This window comes from Eleutherodactylus coqui, chromosome 1 (genome assembly GCF_035609145.1).
Source record: "Eleutherodactylus coqui strain aEleCoq1 chromosome 1, aEleCoq1.hap1, whole genome shotgun sequence".
Classification (NCBI taxonomy): Eukaryota; Metazoa; Chordata; class Amphibia; order Anura; family Eleutherodactylidae; genus Eleutherodactylus; species Eleutherodactylus coqui.
Window position 1 is genome coordinate 154,587,600 of NC_089837.1, and position 27,463 is coordinate 154,615,062.

Below are 27,463 nucleotides of genomic sequence, written 5' to 3' on the forward strand. Positions count from 1 at the left end.
TAACCACGACGTCACCACACTCCCCGCACGTAACCGCGCCGTCACCACTCTACCCTCACGTAACCCCTCCGTCACCACACTCCCTGCATGTAACCGTACCGTCACCACACTCCCTGCATGTAACCGTACCGTCACCACACTCCCTGCACGTAACCGTACCGTCACCACACTCCCTGCATGGAACCGTACCGTCACCACACTCCCTGTATGTAACCCCACCGTCACCACATTTCCCTCATGAAAACCCACTTCCCTCGCGTAACCATAACACCACCACACTCCCCTTATATAACCGTACCATCACCACACACCTCGTGTAACCCCACATAGGAATGTATATAAGAAAGATGGAGAGACCACACCATTCCCTGACTCACTTACACCCTAGGTGTCTCCACACACTTTTTGGGTGCTCACCTTAAGGAGATAGGACACCGCTTATAATCCACATCATAGGCCCCTCACAGACTAAGCCAGAAGCCTGCTGCACACTGAGGAGGGGCAATCACCATGAAACAGTCTGTCTGTGCATGGCTTCCTGGCTTGGTTTAATATTCCCAGTCATTGTTAAGGCTTGTTATAAATCACTTGGATTTGAAGGAATGCTGTCATCCAATAGATGGCGCTATAGAGGTATTTTCCCATCCTTATTTGCATAGATATCCCAGAGGAGCTAGCATCACCTTATAAGTCTCCTTACTCATTTTTTGGGTTTCCCAACCCCTCTTCTGGGTGCTGTGCTTGGGTAGAGACTATACCACCCCCTGACCCATTTACCCCATAGGTGTCTCCACATACTTTTTGGGTGCTCTCCTTAAGGAGACACAACACCGCTTCTGACCCACATAGGAATGTAAGGCACAGGCCATCAAGGGCTGAGGATGGATGTAATATCTAGTATCAAATGTGTAGTCTAACAGAGCCTCCTAAGTGTGAACAAGCTGGTGATGTCACCAGCTGCTACCTTTGGGTAAGTGAGATTTTTGGCCCGTGTGAAAGGGGCATTACTGTATGCTAAACTGTTCACTTCATTTTCATTGCCTTCTATGACATTTATGGAAATAGCACGCCACAGATTATTGTTAGGGGTTCCATCACAGGTGTGAAAATCAGCATCCCCACCACACTCCCCAGCATGTAACCCCACCGTCACCACACTCCCCTTGTGTAGCCGTACCGTCACCATACTTCCCTCATGTAACCGTACCGCCTCCACACTCCCCGCATGTAACCGTACCGTCACCACACTCCCCGCACGTAACCGCGCCGTGATTGCCGGGATGCGATTCGTTGTTCTCAAATGCCTCAAAATTCTTAGATAGGGTGCTACGGGAATTTGCTGTGGGTTCCACATCTTATATTAGGGATACGAGCCATTTCTTGGAGAGACTGAAAGAAGTGCAGATAACGCAAAATACCATATTGGCGACATTTGATGTCGTGGCTTTATATACTTCAATCAAGCATTCCAGAGGTTTGGAGGCGGTTGAGCGTTATCTGAACGGTTCGGGTATCTCTACGCGGTGTGTTGTGTTTGCCCTGTCGCTGCTGGAGTACATCCTCACCAACAATTATTTTTTGTTTGGGGGGGTGTACTACCGGCAGCGACAGGGCACTGCCATGGGGGCGCACATGGCTCCGACATACGCGAACATATTCATGAGGGCGTTCGAGGAAGACCATGTATACACCTCGAGATTTTGGCAGTATGTGAAATCATGGTGGCACTTCATCGATGATATTTTTGTGCTATGGGAGGGCACTGTTGAGGAGCTAAACTGTTTTCAGGGGGCCCTGAACAGTGTCCTCCCGGAATTGCGTTTCACTTTAACGTGTTCGCAGACACAGATTCAATTTTTGGATGTGCTGATTAGCAAAACAGCAAATACTTTGAACACAGACATCTATAGGAAGCCCACCGATCGTAACAATCTGCTAAGATATGAGAGTTTTCACCCCAAACCCATGATTGCATCTTTACCGGGCAGCCAACTCTTGAGAGTCAAAAGAATTGCTAACGAAGAGGTAGTGGAGGAAAGGTTGCAACAGATGTGTGATAGGTTTCGGCAGAGAAGTTACCCAGAGGTGGTGCTGAAAAGAGCAAAAGAAAAGATGGAAGGAGCTGAAGTGGCAGGCATTCGGAAGGGTGAGAGGACGAATGGCAGGATCCCCTGTGTAATGTCTTACAGTAATATGAGTTGTAGAATAGCGGATACATTGAAGAAACATTGGGACATACTACAAAGAGGCTGCAGTGAGATTTGTGAGCTTCGTTCCCCCCTGTTATGGCATACAGGAGAGGAAGGAACCTCAAAGATATGCTTGTACATACAGTAATGGAGGAGAAGGGGAGTCCCAAGCAGAGATTGTTGCAGCCTTTCAGGCCTGGCAATTTTCCCTGCTTGGGATGCGCTTGTTGCGGCAATTTAGTAAAAGGTAATTCTTTTAGGCATCCGTATACAGGAAGAGAGTTCAAAATCAAGGGGGGATTCACCTGTAACTCTAGGTTTGTAGTGTACCTAATAACCTGCCCGTGTGGGCTGGGTTACGTGGGGGAGACCACGCAAGAGGTGAAGCAAAGGATTTTCCAACATAAAAGTACCATACGTACGAAGAAGAAAGAACTGCCTATCCCCAAGCATTTTTTAGAACACGGTCATACCGTAGATCAATTACGATTTAGGGTTATAGACCATGTTCCCGTATTAAGTAGAGGGGGGGATAGAGAAAACCTCTTGAAACGCAAGGAACTCCGATGGATACGCACGCTAGATACAATGACACCGAGGGGGCTTAATAATGAATACAGCTATTTGCCGCATATCTAGATTATGATTCTGAAATGTGTTTAATGTTTTTAATCAATGGAGAGGCGGTATTGCATGATTGAATACTAATACACTCCTCTGTATTTTTCAGGATCGGAGTTCCTCCTTCTCTGGCTTGGGCTACATCACCGAAGCTTTGATACGGTTCTTGACTACATAAAGTGCGACATGCATTAGTAATGAAACGGCACGATTGTATTTTTGATATTTTTTCATCATCTTTTCATTATTTGTATTCAATAAATCAATGCAAAGAGATTTACTGTAAAGCGCATAATTAATACTGTAATAAGGGATCTGGCGAGTGGTAAAACTGGGTTGAATGTAATGCGTTGTGTGGGTATAGTATTAGTAGATAGATTGGGTGGAACATCGTTCTACATTACATTATAACTTGCTTAATAAAGGGGCTATACTAATGAAATATGTTAAAACGATGTTGTGATGTTGTGTAATGGTCCTGGTTACGCCACACAGCGTCAGCATCAGAGTTGCTGTAAGATATGCCCAGGATTTGCAATATGTATATGTAAATCTATTGAGCGCCCATATGAGACTCCCCCGAATGCATTATGTCATGTTATATCTAGTGTAGAGGCTGCGGTATTAAAGAGGGTAGCACAGCGTTGAGGCAGTGTGATGGAGCCGTTGTTATGCCACTCAGCGTTGGGATCAACGCTATGGACGCTAAGTTATGGTCCTAGGATCTGATCTGGTAGAACCGCCCTAGATACACAGGGCTGCACTGTGATAGGGCGGCGGTTGCTTGGATACGACGTGCTGGTGTGGTCACAGGATGCTGAGGGAGTGATGGAACGTAAGGAGCGTGATGACGTCATCAGGAAGTCGGCGCGGGCGCGCTGCTCCCATGGAGACGCTGAAAATGGAGGTAGAGGCTCTGGTGATGGTGTGCCCAGTCGGGGAGGAGGACTCTGGATCCCTGGGTTGTCCTGGATTGGACACAGGAGCGGCTACGGCGCAGCTGGTAGCTGATTAAATGGTAGGAGGAACAATCTGGTAACCAATGTTATGCCTGTACTCTCCTTGTTTTAAACTATTTAAGGGGGGTTGTGGTTTTCTGTAACATGCTTGACAAAGGCTGTTTGTAACGGCCTAAACGTTGCGTGCTTACTGAGGATGGAATAAAGGAAATAATACCTGTTTTACTGCACCTGAATGCTCCTGCTGCCTTTTTTGGATAAACTTTGAGAATTTGGAAGATTTGGATCCGTCTCCTGATCAACGGCTGTGCAGGGAGAGCCTCCCCTTGGATAAGGGTTTGCTGTAGTGCTGCGGGTACTTGTGTGTTTCTGGAGTGCATGATATAGGAACCTGCCAGACGAAAAATGGCACCCAATCTGAGGACATGATTTAATACCTCTGGAGACATTAAGCGTCATTTATATAAGATGATTATTAAGCAAAATTTGTTCAAAAAATCGAAAATGCACAATAATTATTACATCTTCTTGTACAAAGCCATCATTTACTATCTGTTGTCGTTCACTTTCAACCAGCATAAAAATCATCGTTGGTTTGCTCACTTCTTGCTGCGTTTAAACTCACCCTGCTTGGCTGAGAAGTGAGCGATTCTCTTCATAATTTGCCAAACAACTGACAGTGATGTCATGCGCTCGTTTAGCCAACAGTCATTCCGTATAAATGGGGCATTAGAATGTGGTTTCATTAATCTGGAGTGCCGCGTTATACTTTGTGCTGGTGGTTGTGCGTAGGAGTCCCATGTATTCGTGAGATAGATGACTGCTCTCTCATGCCACAGCCTCCCTGTGATTGACACTCAGAGACCTAATTGCCAAGACAAAGTGCAGTTCGACACTGCAGATTAATTAAACCACATTGGACTTTCCTGCTGACAAGATCCTCTAAATCAATGCTTGAACAATCACTTCGTAAGTATGGGATTGAACATCCCACTTTTTGAGGTTGATGAGGATGGTGGTCAAACCTCCATCTATCAGTCATGTAGAGTGTATCTATGTAATACGGTGTAAACAGCACAGATAATGGGGAGAGATTTTGTCATAGATTGGAAATCTTAAAGTTAGTATATCAGTATTTCCTGTCTTTAACAAGAATTAAGGAACAGCTTCCTGTTTATTATTAGTAAAGACATATGAATTAATTATTTACGCTATAACTCTATTTTTAACATCATTAAAGACCGTTTAAGACCGGTTTCACATCTGTGTCTGAACCGCCGCTTGGAAGTTCCATCGCAGATCTGACTCAAAATGCTGAAAGAAAAAGCGTTGCATTCATGCAGCACTTTTTCTTCCGTCCAAAGGTAGGCGGAAAAAGGACGAATCCCATTATAGTCAATGGGGTCCGTCCGACACTATTTGATTCTGTCCAGAGATGGAGCCATTCAGCTATGGGGATTCCCCTTTCCAGCTCCCCGAATAAAGCAGGAAAGTGGAATCCGCAACGCAGATGTGAAACCACTCTAAGCTGGTTTTAGATTATCTCAATTTAGTTCCAGATTTGGTCCATATTTCGTGACCGTGATACGGAGCTAATGTAAATCTATGTATCTATTCACATAGCCATATTTTTTATATTTTATATTTGTTTTTGGAAAATACAGCATGATCCACACTGTATTTTTTTGCATTTTTGCCACCACTATACTATTCTTTTCTATTGGGCAAATATTGATCAGTATTTGACCATGGCAAAAAAGTATATTAAAGGGGTTGTCCCGCGAAAGCAAGTGGGTCTATACACTTCTGTATGGCCATATTAATGCACTTTGTAATGTACATTGTGCATTAATTATGAGCCATACAGAAGTTATCAGAAGTTTTTCACTTACCTGCTCCGTTGCTAGCGTCCTCGTTTCCATGGAGCCGTCTAATTTTCAGCATCTAATGGCCAAATTAGACGCACTTGCGCAGTCCGGGTCTTCTTCTTTTCTCAATGGGGCTCCGTGTAGCTCCGCCCCGTCACGTGCCGATTCCAGCCAATCAGGAGGCTGGAATCGGCAATGGACCGCACAGAAGCCCTGCGGTCCACCGAGGGAGAAGATCCCGGCGGCCATCTTCAGCAGGTAAGTAAGAAGTCACCGGAGCGCGGGGATTCAGGTAAGCGCTGTGCGGTGTTCTTTTTTAACCCCTGCATCGGGGTTGTCTCGCGCCGAACGGGGGGGGGGGGGGGGTTGAAAAAAAAAAACCCCGTTTCGGCGCGGGACAACCCCTTTAAGGCAAATGCTGATGAAAATACTGATGTCATCTGGAGCATGTTCGTAATACAGATCACCATTATGGACTTGTTTCCACACGCTTGTCTGAAACCAGCCTAATAGTAATTTTAAAGATGATCAACCTTGCAAATTATTTGCTTTATTTATATCACAGAATTGCAATTCAGAGTGGATATTAAAATTCTGCTAACTGCTACATGGAATCGGTCGGTACTGAGCCAGCAAAGATCTAAAGGCCCTTTTAAACACAATGATTATCGCTCAAAATTCGCTCAAACAGCTGAACTATTTGTTCACTGGTCATTTACCACAGGTTTTTAGCCGGCATAAAAATTGTTGTCAAGCCGCTCAAAAGACATTCCATGTGAATGGAATTTGTGCAGTCTTTTGAGTGGCTTGCCAATTTGAGGGGAGTAAAGGATGTACTCATTGTGTTTGCCATGTATACATAATGAGTTCATTGTTTACTCATAACAGGAAAAGACAATGGAATCCTACAGGCCAGATAATTCCTCACATAAACACACACCAACCTGAGCAAACAACTAGTACTGAGTTTACTTTAGTTAATGAGAAAATGGGAATTAATAAAAGCCGTTATCTGTGTAATTTTATGCAAAAATGTTGTTCGTTCGTTTAGTCATGGAGCCGTTTTAGCGATCATCGTTGCATGTAAAAGGGCCTGTTGCTAGGTTCCAATTGATTTTGGTTATTGGGTAAGTTGTAAAAGTACTGTAGACGCTATTTCTACCCCTAAAGATTTTGCTCTGTGCAGATTCTGTACCAGGAGGGGCTCTAGGTAGATGGGAACACAGAATGTTGAATATAGGTATTGCAAATGGAATATAGCGATGTTCAATCCTAGAGCTACAAAACATTTACCATCACTGTTGTCTTACTTTATAAAAACTCTTTGCAGATTCATTTTTAGAAAATGCTTTTCCAAAACCCTTACTTAATTGCATACCATAATATTATTGAAAACTGTGTATAGTGCAACTTAATAAAAACACCCCTTATTCTCACCAGATCACCTGTGGCAGATTTTCAGTTCCACCATATATTGTGTATACTGGGCAGATTGTTTGCAACAACCACCTCCCTAGAAGGCCACTTTTAAATGCAATTTTGTGGGATTGTCTCAAAGAGGTTTCACCCTCTAGAGTAGGCAGACTTGGGAATTGAGTTACATGAAAAATAAGTAACACAATTTTATCGCATGTTTGTTATCAGCCTCTACATTGTCTTTGTATACTATACACGGTATCATATGCTAAATAGATTCCTTCCTCTTGCCACTTAACAATTTGGAATTGTTTTGTGCTTTGCATCTGACCTGCCAGACAGTATTAATATTATAATGTAGTTGATCCAGTATTTACCAAAAGATGTTACCTAATGCCTTCCAGTTGAACACAAAGTATTACCAGTCACTGTGTGAATTAATATAGGATAATTGAATAGGTCATTTCCAAAGTCACTTAAATCCAGCAAATGCCATTCTCCACAATGCAGGATTGTCCATGGTGCGGTTTAGGACACTTTGGAATAAAACGTGTTCTTTGCAGTGAATATTTTGTTGATATTTGAGTGATTTTAGCTGTAAGAGGTCGCTAATCATACAGTAGGCATTATTAACCCTTTCCAATGCACTGTCTGACATTTTCCTACATTCTGATTGAAGCTTGCACAGCTCCAATGTCAGTAGATGTCCGACAAGGTATTCTTATCGTCTATTGCCAGCCGCTCCGCTGTTGGAGCCTCTCTGGCACATACACACTGGCTTTTGTCAGCAGATGGCACTATGGTATAACAGCAAAAAGAGAAAGCCTTTTAGGAAAACCTGAATCCAAAATTGGATTGGAAAGGGTTAAAAGTATGTAACACTACTCTTGCCTCCATTTGTCTGGAAAATGGGTAAAGTTTCTTTGGAAATCATGTCTTTAATTGTTTGGTAGAGACAATAAAGAAGAAAAGGATGGACCTATCTTAACCTAAAGAAATGGGGAAAAAATGCGAAATGCTGAAATTTAGTATGGATTTAGCAGAGAAAGTAAAGAATTGTAGATACCAGAGCTCTGCCATTAAATACGGTGACATAGATGTCTTAGCCGACAACTGCTCTGTAAGGTTAGACTGCATTTAATTCAAAGATGAACCGCAGCTGTTAATTAACCATTAAGGGTCAATTCACTGGTTAGGGCTCTTCTAAATATTCTTTTTAAATGTTAATGGAATGGAGAGAGGGCCATAAGTTATGGGAAAGACATCTGCAGAAGTTCTCTGCGGCGCTAACAGCAGAATATTCTCAGGGAAACCTTTCCGCTATTAACCTTTTTCTTAAATGCAAAACAGTTTGGAGAAATTTCACGCAGTGAAGTGGGAGGAGAATTCCACTCAGCGGGTATGCATTATGACTGGCAACTCATATATACTGTGATAGATGTATATATATCATGACCTATACCTGAATGTCTTTATATGGGGAGACTTGTGGCACAAAAAAGACTATTTTATTACAATGTTTTTTAACCTGTGTTTAAAAATGCATTGCACTTGCATTTTTTGACCCTCCATAGAAAATGATGGACAATTCTATTAGAACAATCACACAAAAATAGGACAGGCAGCAATTTTTCTAACCCAGACTATCGGTCCAAGAGAAAACTTGCTTGTGTGAATTACGCTGGCCGACGCTTTCCATAGCATTGCTATGGAAAGTGCCAGCACCTGTCCACGAGCGGAAAATTGCTGCGAATTGCCCCGATTTTCCGCGGTCAGCCTATCTATTAGATAGGGCTGACCGGCGGAGATTCGGTGGAGGCTCGTACTCCCAGGCGGCGGCTCCCGCGGCGGAGATCTGCCGCGGGACTTCGCAACGCCCGTGGACATCCGGCCTAAATGAATAAGTTCTTTTCACTTGCAAGTTCTATCCATCTCAGAATCGGACAGAACTTGTACGGGAAAATCGTCTTGTTAATACCCTTAATGCATTTTCCCCTTTGTTTCCAACTGGCCTGTTTCAGGCACCACACTGCATGGACTATATCCGATCCGGCCGTGGTTAGAAAGCTAAATATTCTAATACAATGATTTGGAAAAATGGGTGCGAGCCTTTTCTCAGGACTCTGAAGTTACATTCATCAGTCACATGACCTGAGAGCAGCTCAGTCCCCTACAGAGAAGTGACAGTGAGCAGCATGGCCACTTCAGACAGCTGATCCTGAGCTGCAGACCCACACTAATCTGATATTGATTACCTATCCTGAAGATGGGTCATCAAAGTTAGCCCCAGGAACCCCATTTAATATGTTATCCATAATCATAATCCTTCACTTTCCATTTTTGGGTAGCAGGATATTGTGGCATCTCGTGATCATGCCCTGATGTCTACAGGCTGTCGATGTACATTTGTTATATGATTCTGTCACTCAAGATTCCTTTTCAACAAGGACAGATTTGTATTTTGCCACTGCTACCTTCTAATGCATCTATATTAATTATTGGCATTCTTGGGGAGTGATTTCCTAATGCACCTTTGATATTAGTCCTTATGAATGCTGTGAATAAAGATGCTTTAAAATACCAGAAAATGTGAGATAACTTAATGACACCCGAAAAAAACATTTTTCCATTACTTTCAATAGGTCCAGCAATAGAACAGATGAGTTTTACAAACATCTATCTAAAATGAAAAGCCTAGAATCCCAAACCCATACCTCACCCTATGTACATCCTCTTCTCTTCCTTTATCAATAATTACTTTTTTTACCCCTTCAAAAAACACTGATTCATTCATTTATGATAAAACTAGAGTTGAGCGAACGTACTCTTCCGAGCTTGATGCTCATTCGAGTATTGGCATACTCGATGGTGCTCGCTACCCCTCCCCGCTGCGACGCTGTGCACGTCAACGGTAGTTTGTGGCTGGCTCGGCGGAGGAATGAGTGAGAAAGAGAGAGAGAACACAAACATGGGGAAAAAAGCTCGGCAACCGGCGGGTCCCATACAAAATGCTCGCGTCTCCTATTGAAGTCAACGGGGTTTGTTACTCGAATAGAGGTCTCGAATTTTACGAAAAGCTCGACTCAAATAACGAGGACCCGAGCATTTTGGTGCTCGCTCATCTTCAGATAAAACACATTAGGGTATGCAAAAATCATTTTCTTTTTATGGATAGGCAAGAAAAACCCTCTGAAATTGTATACAATTGTAAAAAACCCTTCACTGTTTTCTACTACTTTTCCATACAACCAGATAACTTGTTTTGAGCTCTGTATAGAAACTGTTTGCAGACTATGTGAAAGCCTCTGAAAGGAACTCTAATCTACTGTAGCCGGCGACAATCGTTCTTATTACGGGCCCATAAATGAGCCTGTAATACGCTTGTCTAAAACTAGCCTTAAAGTAGCTTTTCTTGCATGAATAAACTATTAAAACAACATTATGATATGTGTTTCCATCCATAAACATTAAAATATATAGTTTGTCATACATCGCATTGTGAGAAATAGGCATGCTTTGTGTCTCAGTGATGATATTTGGAATCGAGGGAAGGTCCTCTAGAGATTACACATGGTGGATTTGCATAGAACCACAATTATTGCATTGGTCGGAGTAACTTATCTTCAAAGAACTGTGCAGGCTCTCCATAGACAAGCAATTTGTTCTTCCGCATTCTATGCTTCATGATACACACACAAGTGGTCACCTGTTATGTGCTGCTCCTTCCTTGGAGAACAGACTTGGAAAACCTCCTGGAAATCATTTATCAACATTTCCTTCCAGTAGAGCCAACAAGAATAACCATAAAACGATTGCATTACAGGAACAGCTGAGTCTGCACTTTATTAAGATCATAGAACTGCTGAAAATGGCTATCCTTATTTCTTCCCCTAATATTGAGTATTTAGATTTATATTTTATAGAAGATACTGTATATCTGATAGCGCAGTGATAATATCAAACCATTATCAAGACTAACACATGAATATTTCTAAGGCCTTGTTCGCGGCTTTCCAGGGAGGGAACTTGTTTGCATTGGTTTTTCGATGTCCTGTGGCTATGGGTCTGTCTGACAAAACCCCTTGATAGTCAAGAAGCTAATCAGATGTAATTAATGCTTCAAAGTTACCTTCTGATAATATATTATTTAGTAACAACCTTGTCATTTTATATTGGCAGTCATGCATAATAATGAAGAATTACATCCCTCCACCACCTTCCTGTGTTTGTATAACACAGCATCTTAGTATTCCTGTAGATGTGATACCTTTTAGTGGCTAACAAAAATACACGATGTTACAGAAGGCTTTCAAATCTACTTAGGATTCTTCATCAGGTGGAGAATATATCTGAGGAAGTGTGTGTGTATATATATATATATATATATATATATATACAGCAGCTGTTTGCAAATCCTTGCCTCTGGACTTTGCACTCAGCTGCATTGTCTTCGCATTGGGCTGTCAGCTGAATGCAATGTAATCAGTTGCTCCTGTGAAGAACACAGCACGCAGTCCCTGCTATCTCTCTCCGGCTGAAGGATGGATTTTAAGCTCACCTAAAAATCATTGTTCAGCTGAAGAGTGAAAGATGGAGGCGTTTACACACAACGATTATCGCTCAAAAGCCATCGTTTGAGAGAATTTTAAGCGATAATTGTGGCGTGTAATTGTGGCTTAATTCATGCCTGTGTTGAGAGTATCAAAGATGGTCATTTGTATTCCCAATTTCTTTTTGAGATTTGAAGTTGCCTTTTTTTAATAATAACCTTCATGTTAATGTCCTTGGATACCACAATGCTCCACCACAGGTAACTTAGTCTTTCTATAACGTTATGTGGTAATGAGATATTATCCTTGCTTCCAGTTTTTGTCATTTTGATCATAAAATGAGAGGTTCCAATGGTCATCTGTTTTTTGTGACATTATTGCGTATGGGCAGCATTTTCATACACATCCCCGTTCTGTTTCAGAGCGGGGAACTAGAAAAAAAAAAAGTCACACTGCGCATATCTATGCGTGGAAGATACGCAGGCATGCACAGTGCCATACGCAATCTCTTCAGGCTCTCTGCCAGCACAGTGTATAGTAACAATAAGGACAATAAGGTATTTTGTGCACATTTCGTTTGTGTAAACAGATACGCAGCATGCTCTATTTTCCTATGTATTTGCACAAGAAAATGGCACATATTGAAATAATTAATGTAATTACCTATTTCAATGAATGGGAACATGGTTGTGTATTTTTTTGCTTGCGGAAATGCGCATGATTTTCTCATGTACAGTAAGACACTCATTTGCGCATGCAAATACACAACACCCATTGTGCAAATGTGCACAGAAATATGCTTATGCTTGTGTGACACCGGCATAAGGGGTTAATTACATCTCACTTCCCAACCCTGTGATGCAGTTTGGTTATATGTGTCTATCATCATATGCCTTCAAATATCTTTATCATTAAAATGTTTGTCCTTCATTTGTGCCAAAGCATTTTAATTGGGTCGCCAGTGAATAAAGATCTCAGGTGATTACTGCTAAGAAAAACTCTTGTATTTTGTAAAGCCTCCATCTGGCAACTTATAATTGATCCACTCACATCACAAGGGAAAACCGCAGTGTTTAATTAGCTAGTCCTTGATATGGAGGAATGGAAACCCCTAAATGTTACTGTACTTTGAAAAACAACACTATCTTTCTTATATCTATCTATCTATCTATCTATCCATCTCCTATCTATCTATCTATCTATCTATCTATCTCCTATCTATCTATCTATCTATCTATCTATCTATCTATCCATCTCCTATCTATCTATCTATCTATCTATCTATCTATCTATCTATCTATCTATCTATCTATCTATCTATCTATCTATCTATCTATCTATCTATCTATCTCATATCTATCTATCACTATCTATCTATCTATCTATCTATCTATCTATCTATCTATCTATCTATCTATCTATCTATCTCATATCTATCTATCACTATCTATCTATCTCACATCTATCTATCATCTCATATCTATCTATCTATCTCACATCTATCTATCTCATATCTATCTATCTATCTATCTATCTCATATCTATTTATCTATCTATCTATCTATCTATCTATCTCATATCCATCTATCTATCTATCTGTCTCACATCTATCTATCTATCTATCTATCTATCTATCTATCTATCTCATATCTATCTATCTATCTATCTATCTATCTATCTATCTATCTATCTATCTATCTCATATCCATCTATCTATCTATCTATCTATCTGTCTCACATCTATCTATCTATCTATCTATCTCATATTTATCTGTCTTTCTATATCTATTTATCAATCTATCTATTTATCTCATATCTATCTGTCTTTATCTATCTATCTATCTATCTATCTCATATCGATCTGTCTTTCTTTCTTTCTTTCTTTCTATCTATCTATCTATCTCATATCTCTCTATCTATCTATCTATCTATCTATCTATCTATCTCATATCTATCTGTCTTTCTCTATCTATCTATCTATCTCATATCTATCTATCTATCTATCTATCTATCTATCTATCTATCTATCTATCTTTACTGAATTCTTTTGTTTCTCAGTAAGCTATGTATGGTATACTTAGCAATACATGTAACTTTTCACAATATTTTTCACAATACATGACTAATATGTAACATATAATGTAACGTTCTGCAGTGTAATTGCCTTGTAGAGCCTTCTTGTCGTACAACTAGAGAATTTCCACTAGTTTCCTATTGCAGTAGTTTCAACGTCTTCTGAAATCTAGAATAAAAGCTGTAGACAATGCAGTTCCAGCAGCCAGATGAAATTTTCCACTGACTCTGAGTTGATATAAAGGGGTGCTGAGAAGTCTTTTGGCTTTTCCTGTTTCATCGCCTTTTAGACTAATATTACTTTTATCACAGCAAAGTTTTTTTTTGTGTGTGCGTCTGATGTAAATGTTATAGTTATAGCCTGATTACTTTATTTTTTCAGATCTGAAGTGAACATCGTCCCCACACGTGGAGGCAAGCTTTGAAAAAGATTTGAAAGCAAACCAAAAATTGGCAGATCAGCTGAGTAGGCCGGGTGTTTTAGAACATCCAGCTGAAGATCTGCCAATTTCTGGTGCACATGCCTGCCCTGTGAGAAGTGGGACTGTCCTGGAAAAAGAAGATTCCTTTTGAAAACTCACTTGGACGTTTGGGGACCATGTTTATTTCGGATCTACAAAAAGAAAAAAATTATAATAAGACCAGAACTATGAAATTTAGGTCAGACTCATAAAAAACAATGAGCTTTGTATGATATAGGTGAAAAGGGAAAAGCCAAGCTCTCATTAGTGCTCACATGTAGACAAACACTGGTAGCTACTTTGATACATTGTTGCAAACTATCAGGACAGGAGAGAGATTTAAGGCCGAATGCACATGGCCGGGTCGGTTTCCGCATGCGGGGTCCCGCAGCGGAATCAGACGCTGTGCCGGCCCGTGACTTCCTGCGTACCTGTCCAGATTGGTCTTCTTTGTGCTGTGTATTTGCCAGTCGGCGTACATGCACAGTGCAAAGAATGCAATGTCGGCGATGACACAGATCCGCGGTGATTTAGAAACGGACATTTCGGACTCGCTGTGGGTCGGACAGCTTTCATTGATTGCAATCAAAGCCATCAGTGCGATTCCTGTACAAAAATAGAGCATGCTGCGATTCTTCATCTGACTTCTAGAATGCTAACTGGCATTTTCCTGTATGAAATAGCGCAGCCATCCAAATCTTATGCAAGCCGAGACTGGCGCATCCCCAAATTATCTAGGCCTATTGTGAGCAGACTTTACTGACTTTCTTGCGCATGCAATAGTCCATAGTTGCATGGCGAACGCATGAGATTTGGATGGGGCTGTGGATGACATATGCCACATCTTCTACATCACTCGTCAATCATAGAGAGAATGGCAGGGATTTGGAGGGCACTATGGGCAGCAGAGACAGGCTAGGCCATCTCAGTTAATCAGCATTCATTACCATACAGTGCACTTTTACAAGAGAATCACGGGCTTTAATAAAAAAAAACTTTACCACACTCTAATGCAATGTTCTGTAGATGTCATTTTCGTCACCAGTTCAAAGCTGGTGACAGGTTGCCTTCAATAACCTTACTGATGTTCTAATTTAACCATGTGCTTCATGGGAAAACTGCATTCGTGTAAAAAAAAGCAACCACAATAGAACTTGTTATACTTTTGTAGATGACCTTTACATGTTTGCAGCCTGAGGCCTTAGTCACACAGGCGTTTTTTCACGCGATTTGCGGATCGCATGACGGATGCGCATCCGCAAATCGCGTGACCGGTGCGCGCAAGTCGCCCGCAAATCACCCGAAAATCTGCTCCTAGCCGCGTTTCATTAGAAACGGGCCGGAGCTGTCCAGCACATTGCATTCAATGGAGACGGCAATAGAGCCGGCTCCATTTAAAGCAATGCGCTGCGGGCGAGCCCGGGATGAATTGTCGGGAAGGGCTTAAATATATAAGCCCTTCCCTGCAATTCATCCTAAAATGTGTAAAAATAAAAAATATATATATACTCACCTTCTCCCGGCAGCCGGAGCTCCGCGCGGCCGTCCTGCAGTGGGTGTGAGTCAGACCTGCCCCCTGATTGGCTCAGCGCTGAGCCAATCAGAGGCATGTCTCACTCACACCCATTCATGAATTCATGAATGGATGTGAGTCAGACCTGCCCCTGATTGGCTCAGCGCTGAGAGGCAGCAGTCACTCACCCATTCATGAATTCATGAATGGGTGTGTGAGTGAAACCTGCCTCTGATTGGTCAGGGCTGTGACCAATCAGAGGCAGATCATTCAGCAGGCGGGGATTTTAAAGCCCCGCCGGCTGAATAGTGCCGAGAAGCAGTTCAGGAGAACTGACAGCGACCACGGCTGGACTCCGGCTGCAGCGGAAAGGTGAGTATACAATTTTTTTTTATTTTAACACATTTTAGGATGAATTGCAGGGAAGGGCTTATATATTTAAGCCCTTCCCGACAATTCACCCCGTGCACGCCGGCAGCCCATTGCTTTCAATGGAGCGGCTGTATTGCCGGCTCCATTGAATTCAATGGGCAAACATCGTTCTTCTCTGTCACAGCTGTTACAGCTGTGGCAGAGAAGAATGATTTGTCTTCTATATGTTCTCAATGGGGTCGGCGCTGCTGCCGCCGGCCCCATTGAGCACATATAGAGAAGAGAACAGGAATCGCAGATCGCAGATAGGTGCGATCTGCGATTTCTGTTCTATAATTTATCGGACGAGCGCATAAAAAGCGCTCATGTGTCCGATACCATTGCAAAGCAATGGTTTTATAAAATCGCCGGACGCATGCGCAAATCGCGTCTAAAAACGCCCGTCTGACTAAGGCCTGATAATGTACTGTAAATCCCACTTTCCAAAAATATCATTCAACCTTGTTTCTACTATGTTAAAATGGCCCTCAAATTTCAGGACAAAATTCTATCCTCGGATTGGAGGGTAGAGGGCTATCTTACCTGTACCTCTATTTCCAGCCCTTCCAGCCCCTATGTTCTGCTGGTGTGGTGCTTTGGTTTTGGGAGGCCATAATGGCGGCCACTATTTTCTAATGATCTAATAGACACTGTGAATTGCAGAGCAGCTACAGTGCATTCATAATCTTAACACTACCAATGCACGACGGATGCTCTGGTGGTCTGAAGATGGCTGCCTAAAAATGGAATCGGTGAAATGAATGGCCACAAAGAGAAAATAAAGTACAGATAACATTCCACTCCACCTTCCGTCACAGGACAGAGTTTTGTACTGAAATCGGAGGTCGCTTACATTTTCTAAAGTCTACCCCAATTCCACAGTAATTCCAGAAATGTGTTTTTTTGTTGTTTTTTTCCAGAGATGTAACAGTTTTTTGCAATATCACAAATATGAGAAAAATGGCTTGCAGTTTAATTTGCCATGAAAAGATTTTGTTTGATAATAAAGCGATTAATTGTACTCATAAAATCCACAAATTTGTATGTTTGGAACATTTCAGTTTGAAGGAGAAAAAGTTTATACAAATCTTTTAGGAAAGTATCAACCAACTCACCACTGCACTAATTTAATTGCCTCTAGGATCATAAACCTGCAAAGTGATACCAAGGCTGTCTGCATTACGGAGATTTTATCCCCCTGAAGCATGAAAAATATCTAATAGAATTACTGTACATTTATCTCAGCGGCTCTTCTCGCTCTAAATGATTTCAGGTCCTAAAAAAACAAAGCATAATTCTTAGATGTGGAGCCGAGGCAATAACTATGTCGCTTCGAAGAAGATTATATGGAAGCAATTGGAAAGGATAACATAAGGGGTCTATATATATAATTTCATTTAATTTTGATATTTTTTGGCTTTTACCTGTGTGTCATATTAGCTAAAGTGATATACATTTTTCATGGATAAGGGTAAATTCACTATCAAAGGAACAAATGACTCTAAATACTTATTTTCAAATTATACCATGTGTGATAGCGGTAGATCCCACCTAAAGGACCTTTGCTGGAGCTGAGCGAACATACTCTGCCGAGTTCGTTACTCGAACGAGCATCAAGCCGTGTTTGATCCCGCCCCAGTTTTTGGCTCCTCCCCAATGTGACATGCCTGTTTTGGCCCCTCCCTGCCACGACGCAGTGCGTATCAATGGCAATTTTTTTGTCTGGCAGGCAGGGTAGAAAGAGGGAGAGAGAGAGACGAACCTAGAAAAAAAAAGAAAAAAGCTCGCCACCCGGCGTCCCACATACAAAAATGCTTGAGTCTAGCATTGTAGTCAATGGGGTTCATTACTCGAGTAGAGCTCTCGAATTTTACGAAAACCTCGAATTGAATAACGCGGACCCGAACATTTGGGTGCTCACTCATCTCTAACCTTTGCCTATCCAGAGCACATCATTTTGCTGATTGAAAATAGCTGTTTTTGATATTGAAATCAATGGAAAGGTTGCCATGCTTGCATGTAACTATTTCTGTTGGAGTCTACGGGAGGTACAGAAATCTGAGCAAGGAGCATTTAGCTTGTTCCGTAACTCCCATAGACTTAATGAAGACAACAATACACAAACACAACCACTTTATTAATTTTAGTGGAGAAAGCAGCCATTTTGAATCGGCAAACAAATTATGGTACCCCTGTTCTCACAATAGGTGAGGCTTCTTCAAGAGGAATCCACACCTACCACACATTTCTGGCATATCCTTTGCAACAAATTATTCTCTGGTGATTTGCTTTCTGGGAAGCCGTAGTACAGAAATCTGATTTAGGAAAGGCTTACTCCTAAAATAGTGATAGGATATGATAATTAGGTGGCAAATAGAGATGAGCGAACGTACTCGGTAAGGGCGATTTCACAATCGAGCACCGCGATTTTCGAGTACTTCACTACTCGGGCGAAAAGTACTCGGGTGCACTGTGGGGCGGGGGGTTGCAGAGGGGAGTGGGGGGGTACAGGGGGGAGCCCTCTCTCTCCCCCCCCCCCCCCCCCACTCCCCGCTGCAACCCCCCGCTCACCCGCAGCGCACCCGAGTACTTTTCACCCGAGTAGTGAAGTACTCGAAAATCGCGGTGCTCGATTGCGAAATCGCCCTTACCGAGTACGTTCGCTCATCTCTAGTGGCAAACTAAATGAAAAATGAAGGAATAGTAATGGAAAAATGCTATCTTTTAAAAGCTTCTAAAACTTGGCATTTCCAAAATATTTTAGAAGAAATGCCATTCCTACATTTCTTGGAAAGTTCAAGCATCTTTTGAAGTGAGCAGTAAATATTAGTAAACAGGTCATAAAAGCGAGATTGCACTGTCTAATCATTCAATTTATGGTGTTAGAATGTAGCTGGTGCTTTATTGTACTGCAGCTGTATTTCTCCCTTCTTCTTATGAAGGTGAAAATGTCATTTTCAATGTAGCTCTTCATAAATCACTAAATGCTATATCTGTGTAACCTGCTCCAATAAAGAGAGAGAGAACATATCTTGCTCTCCAACTCCTCATGTGTATCTCTGCCTGTAGTGATGGTGACATTTCTCTGCACCAAATGAGAAAGTCTTTTAGCAATTTCATGTCAAAGATGTATTTATTTAGGAAAATGCTGGCAATTATTCACAAGCTTTATTTCTCAAATTCTGTGTTATTGGACTTGAAGGATAGTATGTTCCCCCGATACTACACAATATCTAGTGTGTTTCGCATTATCACAGATTTTTCAACAATTCCCATATTAGCTTTGTTTAATTTTGTTAGTCATAAAAAGGTCTGTTCATTCTTCAATATGGAACATCTGCCTTTTTTGACTTCCTCTGGATCAACATTGGGGGGTAATAGGCTGAACTGGATGGACATATGTCTTTTTTTCAGCCTTACATAGTATGTTACTACAGATGTTTTCCATGATCAGTATTGCATGCTCTATAAAAATGTTGGCTTTGCTTGCGGAGACGTTAATGCTTATACCAGAATGTTTCCAGTGTTTTCATCAGGAAAATAGGAGGCAGTTATTATGATACCTAAGATCACTTTTTAAAAAAGAAGCCGTCTTCTCTTACCCACAGAAATCAGCTGGTGGAAACCATGGCTGGTTCATCACTGGAAGGCAGATATAGCATTACATGGCCTTGCCTTGTCTGCCAGAGTGGATGCCACACTTATACAGAAAGTTGTCCCAAGAAGGGCTTATGTCAGGGGCAATCATGGCAATGCAATGGCCATGCACGCTCCTCTGGGTAATATGCAAATAAGTACAGTCTCTCCATCTCCCTTATTTGCATATTACCCAGAGGAGCGTGCATGGCCATTTGGGTCTCCTCACTTAGTTTATAGTATATAGTTGCTCTCCCTAAGGAGAAAAGATAACATTTTTAACCCCCATCCCAGGCCTCTCACTAGCAAAGCCAGACTCCTACTGCACACTGATGAAGGGCAAAAACCTTGCTTTTAATTCCCGGTCATTGTAACAAGGCTTGTGTAAAAAGTCTGACTTTGCCTTGAAGGAATGCTGCCTTTCAATAGGTGGCACTGTGGAGGATTTATTCCATCTCCCTTATTTGCATATTACCCATAGGAGCGTGCATGGCCATTTGAGTCTCCTCACTTAGTTTATAGTATAGTTGTTCTCCCTAAGGAGAAAAGATAGCGTTTCTGACCCCCAAGCGATGAACAGTAATGGCCCTTATAAATGGACCGATATCAGGCCAGGCATTCCTCAGAACATTCGTTCGCCTGATGATCAGGTCATGTAAAGGGACCGACAGCCAAATTCTCATTTGTTGGCTGATTGCATTGTTTATGGAAGCATAAAAATGCTCAATGATCGATGATACATCTGCCCTGTAGTAGTGATTGTTCATACCCATAAGCCGATTCTTGGCCCGTATAAGCAGACACATGTCTTAAGGCCCATTGACATGGGCCGATGATTGCTCAAACAACAGTTTGAGTGACTGTTTTGAGCGATCATTTTGCATAAACTTTTAAGTAGCTACTCAGCTACTTAATAGCAATTAAGTGTGCAAATAAAGCCTTTAGCAGAATGCAGTTAATAGCCCGAGGGCTATTATCTGCATTCACATCCTTTGTTCTCCAGTGGAAAACAATGCTATCAGCACTCCCTGTGGAGAACTGCTGATAAGGCTGAAGGGCGATCTTTAGGTTGGAGTAAATTTAACGATCAGCTAGCAGTAACGGAAACGTGCACGATGGACGCACATTTACATGCACCGATTATCGGTAAAACGATCGCTTTTTAGCGATTTTTAGCGATCATCGCTCCGTGTAAATGGGCCTTTACAAATGGTTCCATACTACAAAAACGTGGATTGTTCAATATCATCTTGACCTTTTTATGTGCACATTCTCCTTCCTCATAGCAAATCATCAAATTTGAGCTTTAGAATCAAGCCACGTATAGCCAGTTTAACAGTGGTTTCATAGGAAATCCAGCAAAAGCTAAAATTTCACATAGTATGTAGTAAGTTAGAATACTTAATTATTAATAACTTGAATATTTACTAGCCAGTCAGCAAAAGTAGAGGTGGGATTCAAGAGACTGTAGGACATTTATCTTCTGTAGTCTTGTTTTCTGATTTCTGCACATAGTTCATACAGATTATTATCATAATTGTAGAAAACATGGCAAAAAGTTATTTACGAATAACTGATTTATAGGGGATTGGTTAGCTCTCCTGACAGATCTGTTTAGTAAATTTACGTATTCCTCATGAAATAGCAATTCCGGAGAATCTCTTCTTCCACCTCTTTGAGGTGCTATTCCTCTATTATTCCTTCTAGAAATGTATGACTAAATTGACACCACTACAATAAAGGTGTATATGCGGTGCGGGAGAGGAGTGTTTTTAATAAGAACCTAGACAAGGGGCACAGAGGATCAGCACAAGCGGGTGCAACCAGATTTCAGTTGGCGGGGGGGTGGGGGTGAGATCAGAAGCAGTATTTTACTGAAAGAGTTTTTAGTGAGTGGGACAAAGTTCTCTAGACTCTACTTTGGCAGAAAATAAGAGCATATCCTAGCATATGACATTAGTTGCCGAGTTGGAAAACCCCTTTAAGAACAAAGTTAAAAAGCATTATTTCATGTAATACATAATGTAGTTTTTTCATTCAAATATGCATGTATGCCATTGTGTTAAAATCCCGCATTATTTTGGGAATGACAATATGTAAAGACTAAGTACAGTATGTGTAAAGTCATTTGCTTGTGTCTGATTGTTTTCTGGAACTGTATTGTCTTGTGTGCAGGACCACAAAGTATCTATATAATATTCCGTTACTATTTGTCATTGTCTAATGAAGACAGCTAATCAACATATATTTTACTATGTATACTATGAAAAGATTCATTTTGAGTCTTTACTGTTCGCAGCACATGCCCATAGAATTATTGCAGGCTTGCAGATTTATTGTCGCTGTGATGCAGCATGTAACCGCGCGCTGGGATATTTATGATAACCTTGCTGTCACATGAATGTTGTAGATTATATTGTGGCATAATGATAGACTATAAGGAAAGAGCTCTTAGCTCACAGAATGCCCTCAACTTGCAACTAATGTATTTTACAGATGTCTACTATGATGAAATCCAAGGGTTAAATTGCCCTGGCCAACATAGGCTATATCATTCAACTGTGAATGTTCTGAATATTCTTTTGACGTACCGTAATTCACAATCTTACCATTATTTACTAAACCTAGAAAGACTAGAACAATCCAAGCCTATTGGCTAACTGTACATATTTGGGAAGGCTCACTATTACCCTCCTCACCCACCCTGCACATTAGTATATGTGGGGCCATGTGGGCCCAAAGGATGGACTACAATATCCAAAGAGGTTATCAAAATTAGGATTATTTAGTTTAGAAAAAAGACGGCTGAGGGGGACCTATAAACTAGGAGCGAGTACATGCGGGGACGAGTGTCGGGCATCGTTTGTCCGACAGTCATCCCGTGTAAATGGGGCTTTAGACACAACTCGAATTCATGGCTAGAGTGCACCTAGCCGGTATTATTATATCTTGACGCCACTAGGAAGTCCTGGTGGAGTCAAGATTGACAGGGGGGTGACGCTGATTGGCTGCACAGTTGGCTGGGCTACAGGTCCTGGCAGCCCAGTAACATACAGCATACTGCAGTGTATTTCCACATCCGCCGCTGCAAACGCTTTTTTCGCAGCAGAACGTGGCACCCTCCTCTGTGTTTACGCACAGAGCGGGGTCGGCAGCAGAGAGGGCAGACCGTCGTGAAGCGCCTTTCCCGGCTTTTTCGGCTGACAAGCGCGGCATCCACCACCACATGTAAGGGAGAAATCGACGGCAGCAGCATGGGAGTAGAGACAGTCACTTCAGGGAGGCAAGTGCGGTGGGGGAATGTCACTCATAGGCAGCGGCCACAGACAGCAAAGAGTGCAGAGTGCCGGGGGGACACAGGCGGGTACCTGCAGTCACAGCGCTGGAGCTGAAGAAAATCAAGCAATCATACAAATAAAGCAAAAGTCTAGCTCACCCATTCCGCGATACAACACATGGATGTGTTTGGCATCCACCCTCAGCGTGGAAGGAAAAAGAAAGAGACCAGCATTCTTTAAAGTAAAAAATTCAATTCAAGCTTTATAAAACAACTGCAACCGAAGAAAAGACCATTTACCTGTTTCAGGCTTTTTGTTATGCCCATAGTCATAGCATATAATTTAGGGCACAACAGATGCCTGAAACATGCAAGTGTTTTTTTTTCTTCTGGTATTGTCCGCCTATGTAGAAGGTGCAGACACAAACTGATAGAAAAGTTTAATTATTACTTTTTGGAAAATTGCTTAAAGCAATAACTATTTGGGGATCAATGGTGATGCTTCCCTTTAAATGGGTATTCCCATTGGAGACTTTTATGCCATATCCTCAGCATAGGCCATGAACATCTGCAAGTGTTTTTTTTTCTTCTGGTATTGTCCGCCTATGTAGAAGGTGCAGACACAAACTGATAGAAAAGTTTACTTTTTGGAAAATTGCTTAAAGCAATAACTATTTGGGGATCAATGGTGATGCTTCCCTTTAAATGGGTATTCCCATTGGAGACTTTTATGCCATATCCTCAGCATAGGCCATAAACATCTGATAGATACAAGTCCCTCCTGTGGGACACAACTATCCCTGGCCTCACTGAATGCGGTGGCTGGGATTGGTTTGGAGTTACAGAAAGAGGTGAATGGGCTGCGTTATGCTGCATCTATAACTGCCATTCACTTCTATGAATAATAAGACTTAAATATTAGAATCTTTGTAGTGGTCAAACGTTCTGATGTTTCTTTTTTACTGTTATATGTATAAAAAATACAACGGAATTCATAAGTGCACAAAAATATCCACAAAAGCAGAACAAAAATGGAAAAACATACATTAACCCCTCAACGCAATCCATCAGCGGTTTGTACTGAACACACTCAGGAGTTAACCAAAAATTGATTTCATTTCGATTTCTCTTTTGTTAATTCACTTGGTATTTTGTTAATTTCAAAAATAGAATTGTTATTGTTTAAAAATAAACTATTACTAATTTTATTTTTGAAAGTATTCTTACGTTGCTGCATTTTTCCTGCCTAAACGTTTGCACAGTACGTTTTATACATATCCATTATATATAATGTATATCATTTTGGTATTGCTGTCATTGTATCACACATTAGCTTTTAAAAGGCTAATACTTCTAAATAGAATATAGATATTCTTACTGGAGGATATTCACAAAGGCATCCTTGCTTCGTTAACACAACAGCCATCAAATATGATTGCAAACTGCACTCTTGTCATGCTTACAACCTAATTTGTCATCTTTTCCTTTTACCTATAGGATGTTTTTACCCAAGAATGCAGATTTAAAGAGTCTGTGTTTGAGAATTACTACGTCATCTATTCCTCAACACTTTATCGGCAGCAGGAATCTGGCCGTCAGTGGTTCTTAGGACTCAGTAAAGAAGGACAAATCATGAAAGGAAATCGAGTGAAAAAGACCAAACCATCATCACATTTTGTACCAAAACCTATAGAAGGTAGTAATCTATTTTATTTACATGGATGCATCATAACATTCCTGAATGGATTTTGAGATTTTATATAAAGAAGTAGTCCTAATGTGCATTCCTGTTGTGATATATATTGGTGTAAATGATGTAAATATCTTATAGATCCATATAGATATACAACGGATAGAAAGTGGATATAAAAAGTCTACACGCCCCTGGTCAAATGCCAGGTTTTTGTCATGCGAAAATCTAACAAAGATGAATCATTTCAGAATTATTTTCACCTGTAGGGCTTAGTCACACAGGCGCATCGGCGCCCGTGTAACTGCAGGAGGAAGACGGCCGTACCTCAAGACGGACGTCTCTCTGCAGCGCCGGGAGAAAGAACATGTGACCAGCTTCATTGCCGGTCATGTGTTCTTTCTTCAGCGCTGCGGGGAGTCGTCCGTCTTGAAGTACGGCCGTCTTCTTCCTGCAGGAAGGGCTCAGTCACATGGGCACATCGGCGCCTGTGTACGGGTGCCGATGCGCCCGTGTGACTGAGCCCTTAATGTGACCCGTTATCTGTACAATTCTATTGAAAAACAAACTGAAATCTTTTAGGGTGGAAAATGTAAATAGAAAAGTAAAATAATGTGGTTACATAAATATGAACACCCTAAAACTAATACTCTGTTAATGTTACCTTTGACTTGATGACAGCATTCAGTCTTTTTGGGTATGTGTCTATCAGCATGGCACATCTTGACCTGGCAATCTCTGCCCACTCTTCTTGCAAAAGTGCTCCAAAGCTGTCAGATTGTGAGGGCATCTCGTGTGTAGCGTCCACTTCAGGTCAACCCACAGATCTTCAATGGCATTCAGGTCTAGGCTCTGGTGGACCATTCTATAACATTGATTTGGTGAAGCCATTCTTTTGTTGATTTGGAGGTATGCTTTGGGTTATTGTCATGTTGAAAGGTGAAATTCATCTTCAGCTTTTTAGCAGAGGCCTAAAGGCTCTGTGCCAAAACGTAGTGACATTTGGAAGTGTTCATAATTCCCTCCACCTTGTCTAAAGCTCCAGTTCCAGTAGCGGAAAAGCAGCCCCAAAGCATAATGCTACCTCCCACATGCTTCAATGTTGGTATGGTGTTCTTCTGATGATGCATAGTGTTGGCTTTGCACCAAACATATCTTTTAGAATTATGGCCAAAAAGTCCAACCTTGTTCTCATCAGACCATACCACGTTCTCCCACACACATTTGGCAGCCTTGATGTAGGTTGTAGCAAAACATAGCCGGGCTTTATTAGAACAAGCTTTTGTCTTTCTCCCCCTACCCCTCAGCCCAGACATATAAAGAATACGGGAGATGGTTGTCACATGCACTACACAACCAGCACTTGCCAGAAACTCCCGCAGCTCATGAAGTCCAGTTCTTGGTAATGTCACTGTTGTGCCAAATTTACTCTACTTCTTGATGACCGTCTTTACTGTGTTCCATGGCACATGTGATGCCTTGAACATTTTTTGGAACCCTTCTCCTGACTAATACCATTCAACAATCCGATCCCTTTGATGTCTCTTGAGAGCTCTTTATGAGCCATGGCTTTTCCTGAAAAATGTCAGGAAAATTCCTATAGAAGAGCTGAACTTTATATGGAGTAAATGAGAATCACTCTAAATAATGGCAGCGGAGTACTGACTATTATTTATCACGCGTTTAAATGTGACTAGAGCCATACTGTTGAGTTAAGGTCTGGGTGCACCTGGTATGAGCCTAGACCTATCTTTTCTCTTATTAATGTTACTGTTTAATAAAATAGAAGAACTATATAGTAACATAGTATGTTAGGCCAAATGAAGACAATGTTCATCTAGGTCAGCCTGTTTCAACCCCCCCCTTTTTGACCCAGAGGAAGGCAAAAAAAAACCCAACGAGGCAGAAGCCAATTTGCCCATTCGGGGGGAGAAAATTCCTTCCTGACTCTAGTTTGAGTCTAATAAGGAATTATATAATATAACTGTTGTTGCATGTCTTGAATGTAAACTCATTCCTCTATGTACCTTGTAGTTCTTCAATAAAATACTTTTGAACCATAAATGTGATTGGATCATTCTAAACCCAACGACATCCCTGAATATAAGAGGGTGTCCACCCTAAAAGATTTCAGTTTGATTTTCAATGGAATTGTACAGATAATGGGGCACATTGAAGGTGGGAATAAATCCGAAATGATTCATCTTCATCATGTCACATTTTGACATGACAAAAACCTGGCATTTTAACCGGGGTTAGTAGCCTTTTTATATCCACTATATGTACAAGCATCTCGTAGCACATCAGGAGCACTACATATAAAGTTGTATTTTCACAATTTTTATATAAAACTATTGAACCCCTTTCAGCTGAGGGGATGTGTAGATTCCATTATCAAGCACCAAGAATTCAAACTGTTATTTTAGCAGCTTTTTGGTCTGTTGTGCTCTTTGTATGTCTATAGGAGGGTAATATGCTCATTACAAGACATGGCATGGCAATGAGATTTATTGAGAGATTTACAGCTAGCAGATCTTACTAAAAAGAGATTGCAAAGTTTTGAAGCTTTGTATCCTGGAGAATGTCATGTACTTTATCACAAACCTTAGCGGTATCTGGCCATCATTCCATTAAATGCATTCTGCTATTCAAGTCAGACAGATTGCTCTCGGAATTCTGTTCTTGCCGATGCTGTCAAGTTATTGTATTTCCCTGGATAGCCATATTCAGGCACATAAATTGCCAGACCAACCTCTATCGCATATTACCCAGATGCCAGCTTGTATATGTACCACCTTA

At 41.3% G+C, this 27,463-nt stretch overlaps 1 protein-coding gene across 3 annotated transcripts in view; it reads left to right on the forward strand.

Annotated features, from left to right (window-relative positions):
- FGF12 (fibroblast growth factor 12) overlaps window positions 1-27,463 on the forward strand; it is a 457,953-nt gene that overhangs the window by 386,822 nt on the left and 43,668 nt on the right. For all 3 annotated transcript variants that reach the window (XM_066602030.1, XM_066602036.1, XM_066602023.1), the window contains exon 4: window positions 24,472-24,670. In XM_066602030.1, the coding sequence (XP_066458127.1) occupies window positions 24,472-24,670 (199 nt within the window). The remainder of the gene's footprint in view (window positions 1-24,471; window positions 24,671-27,463) is intronic.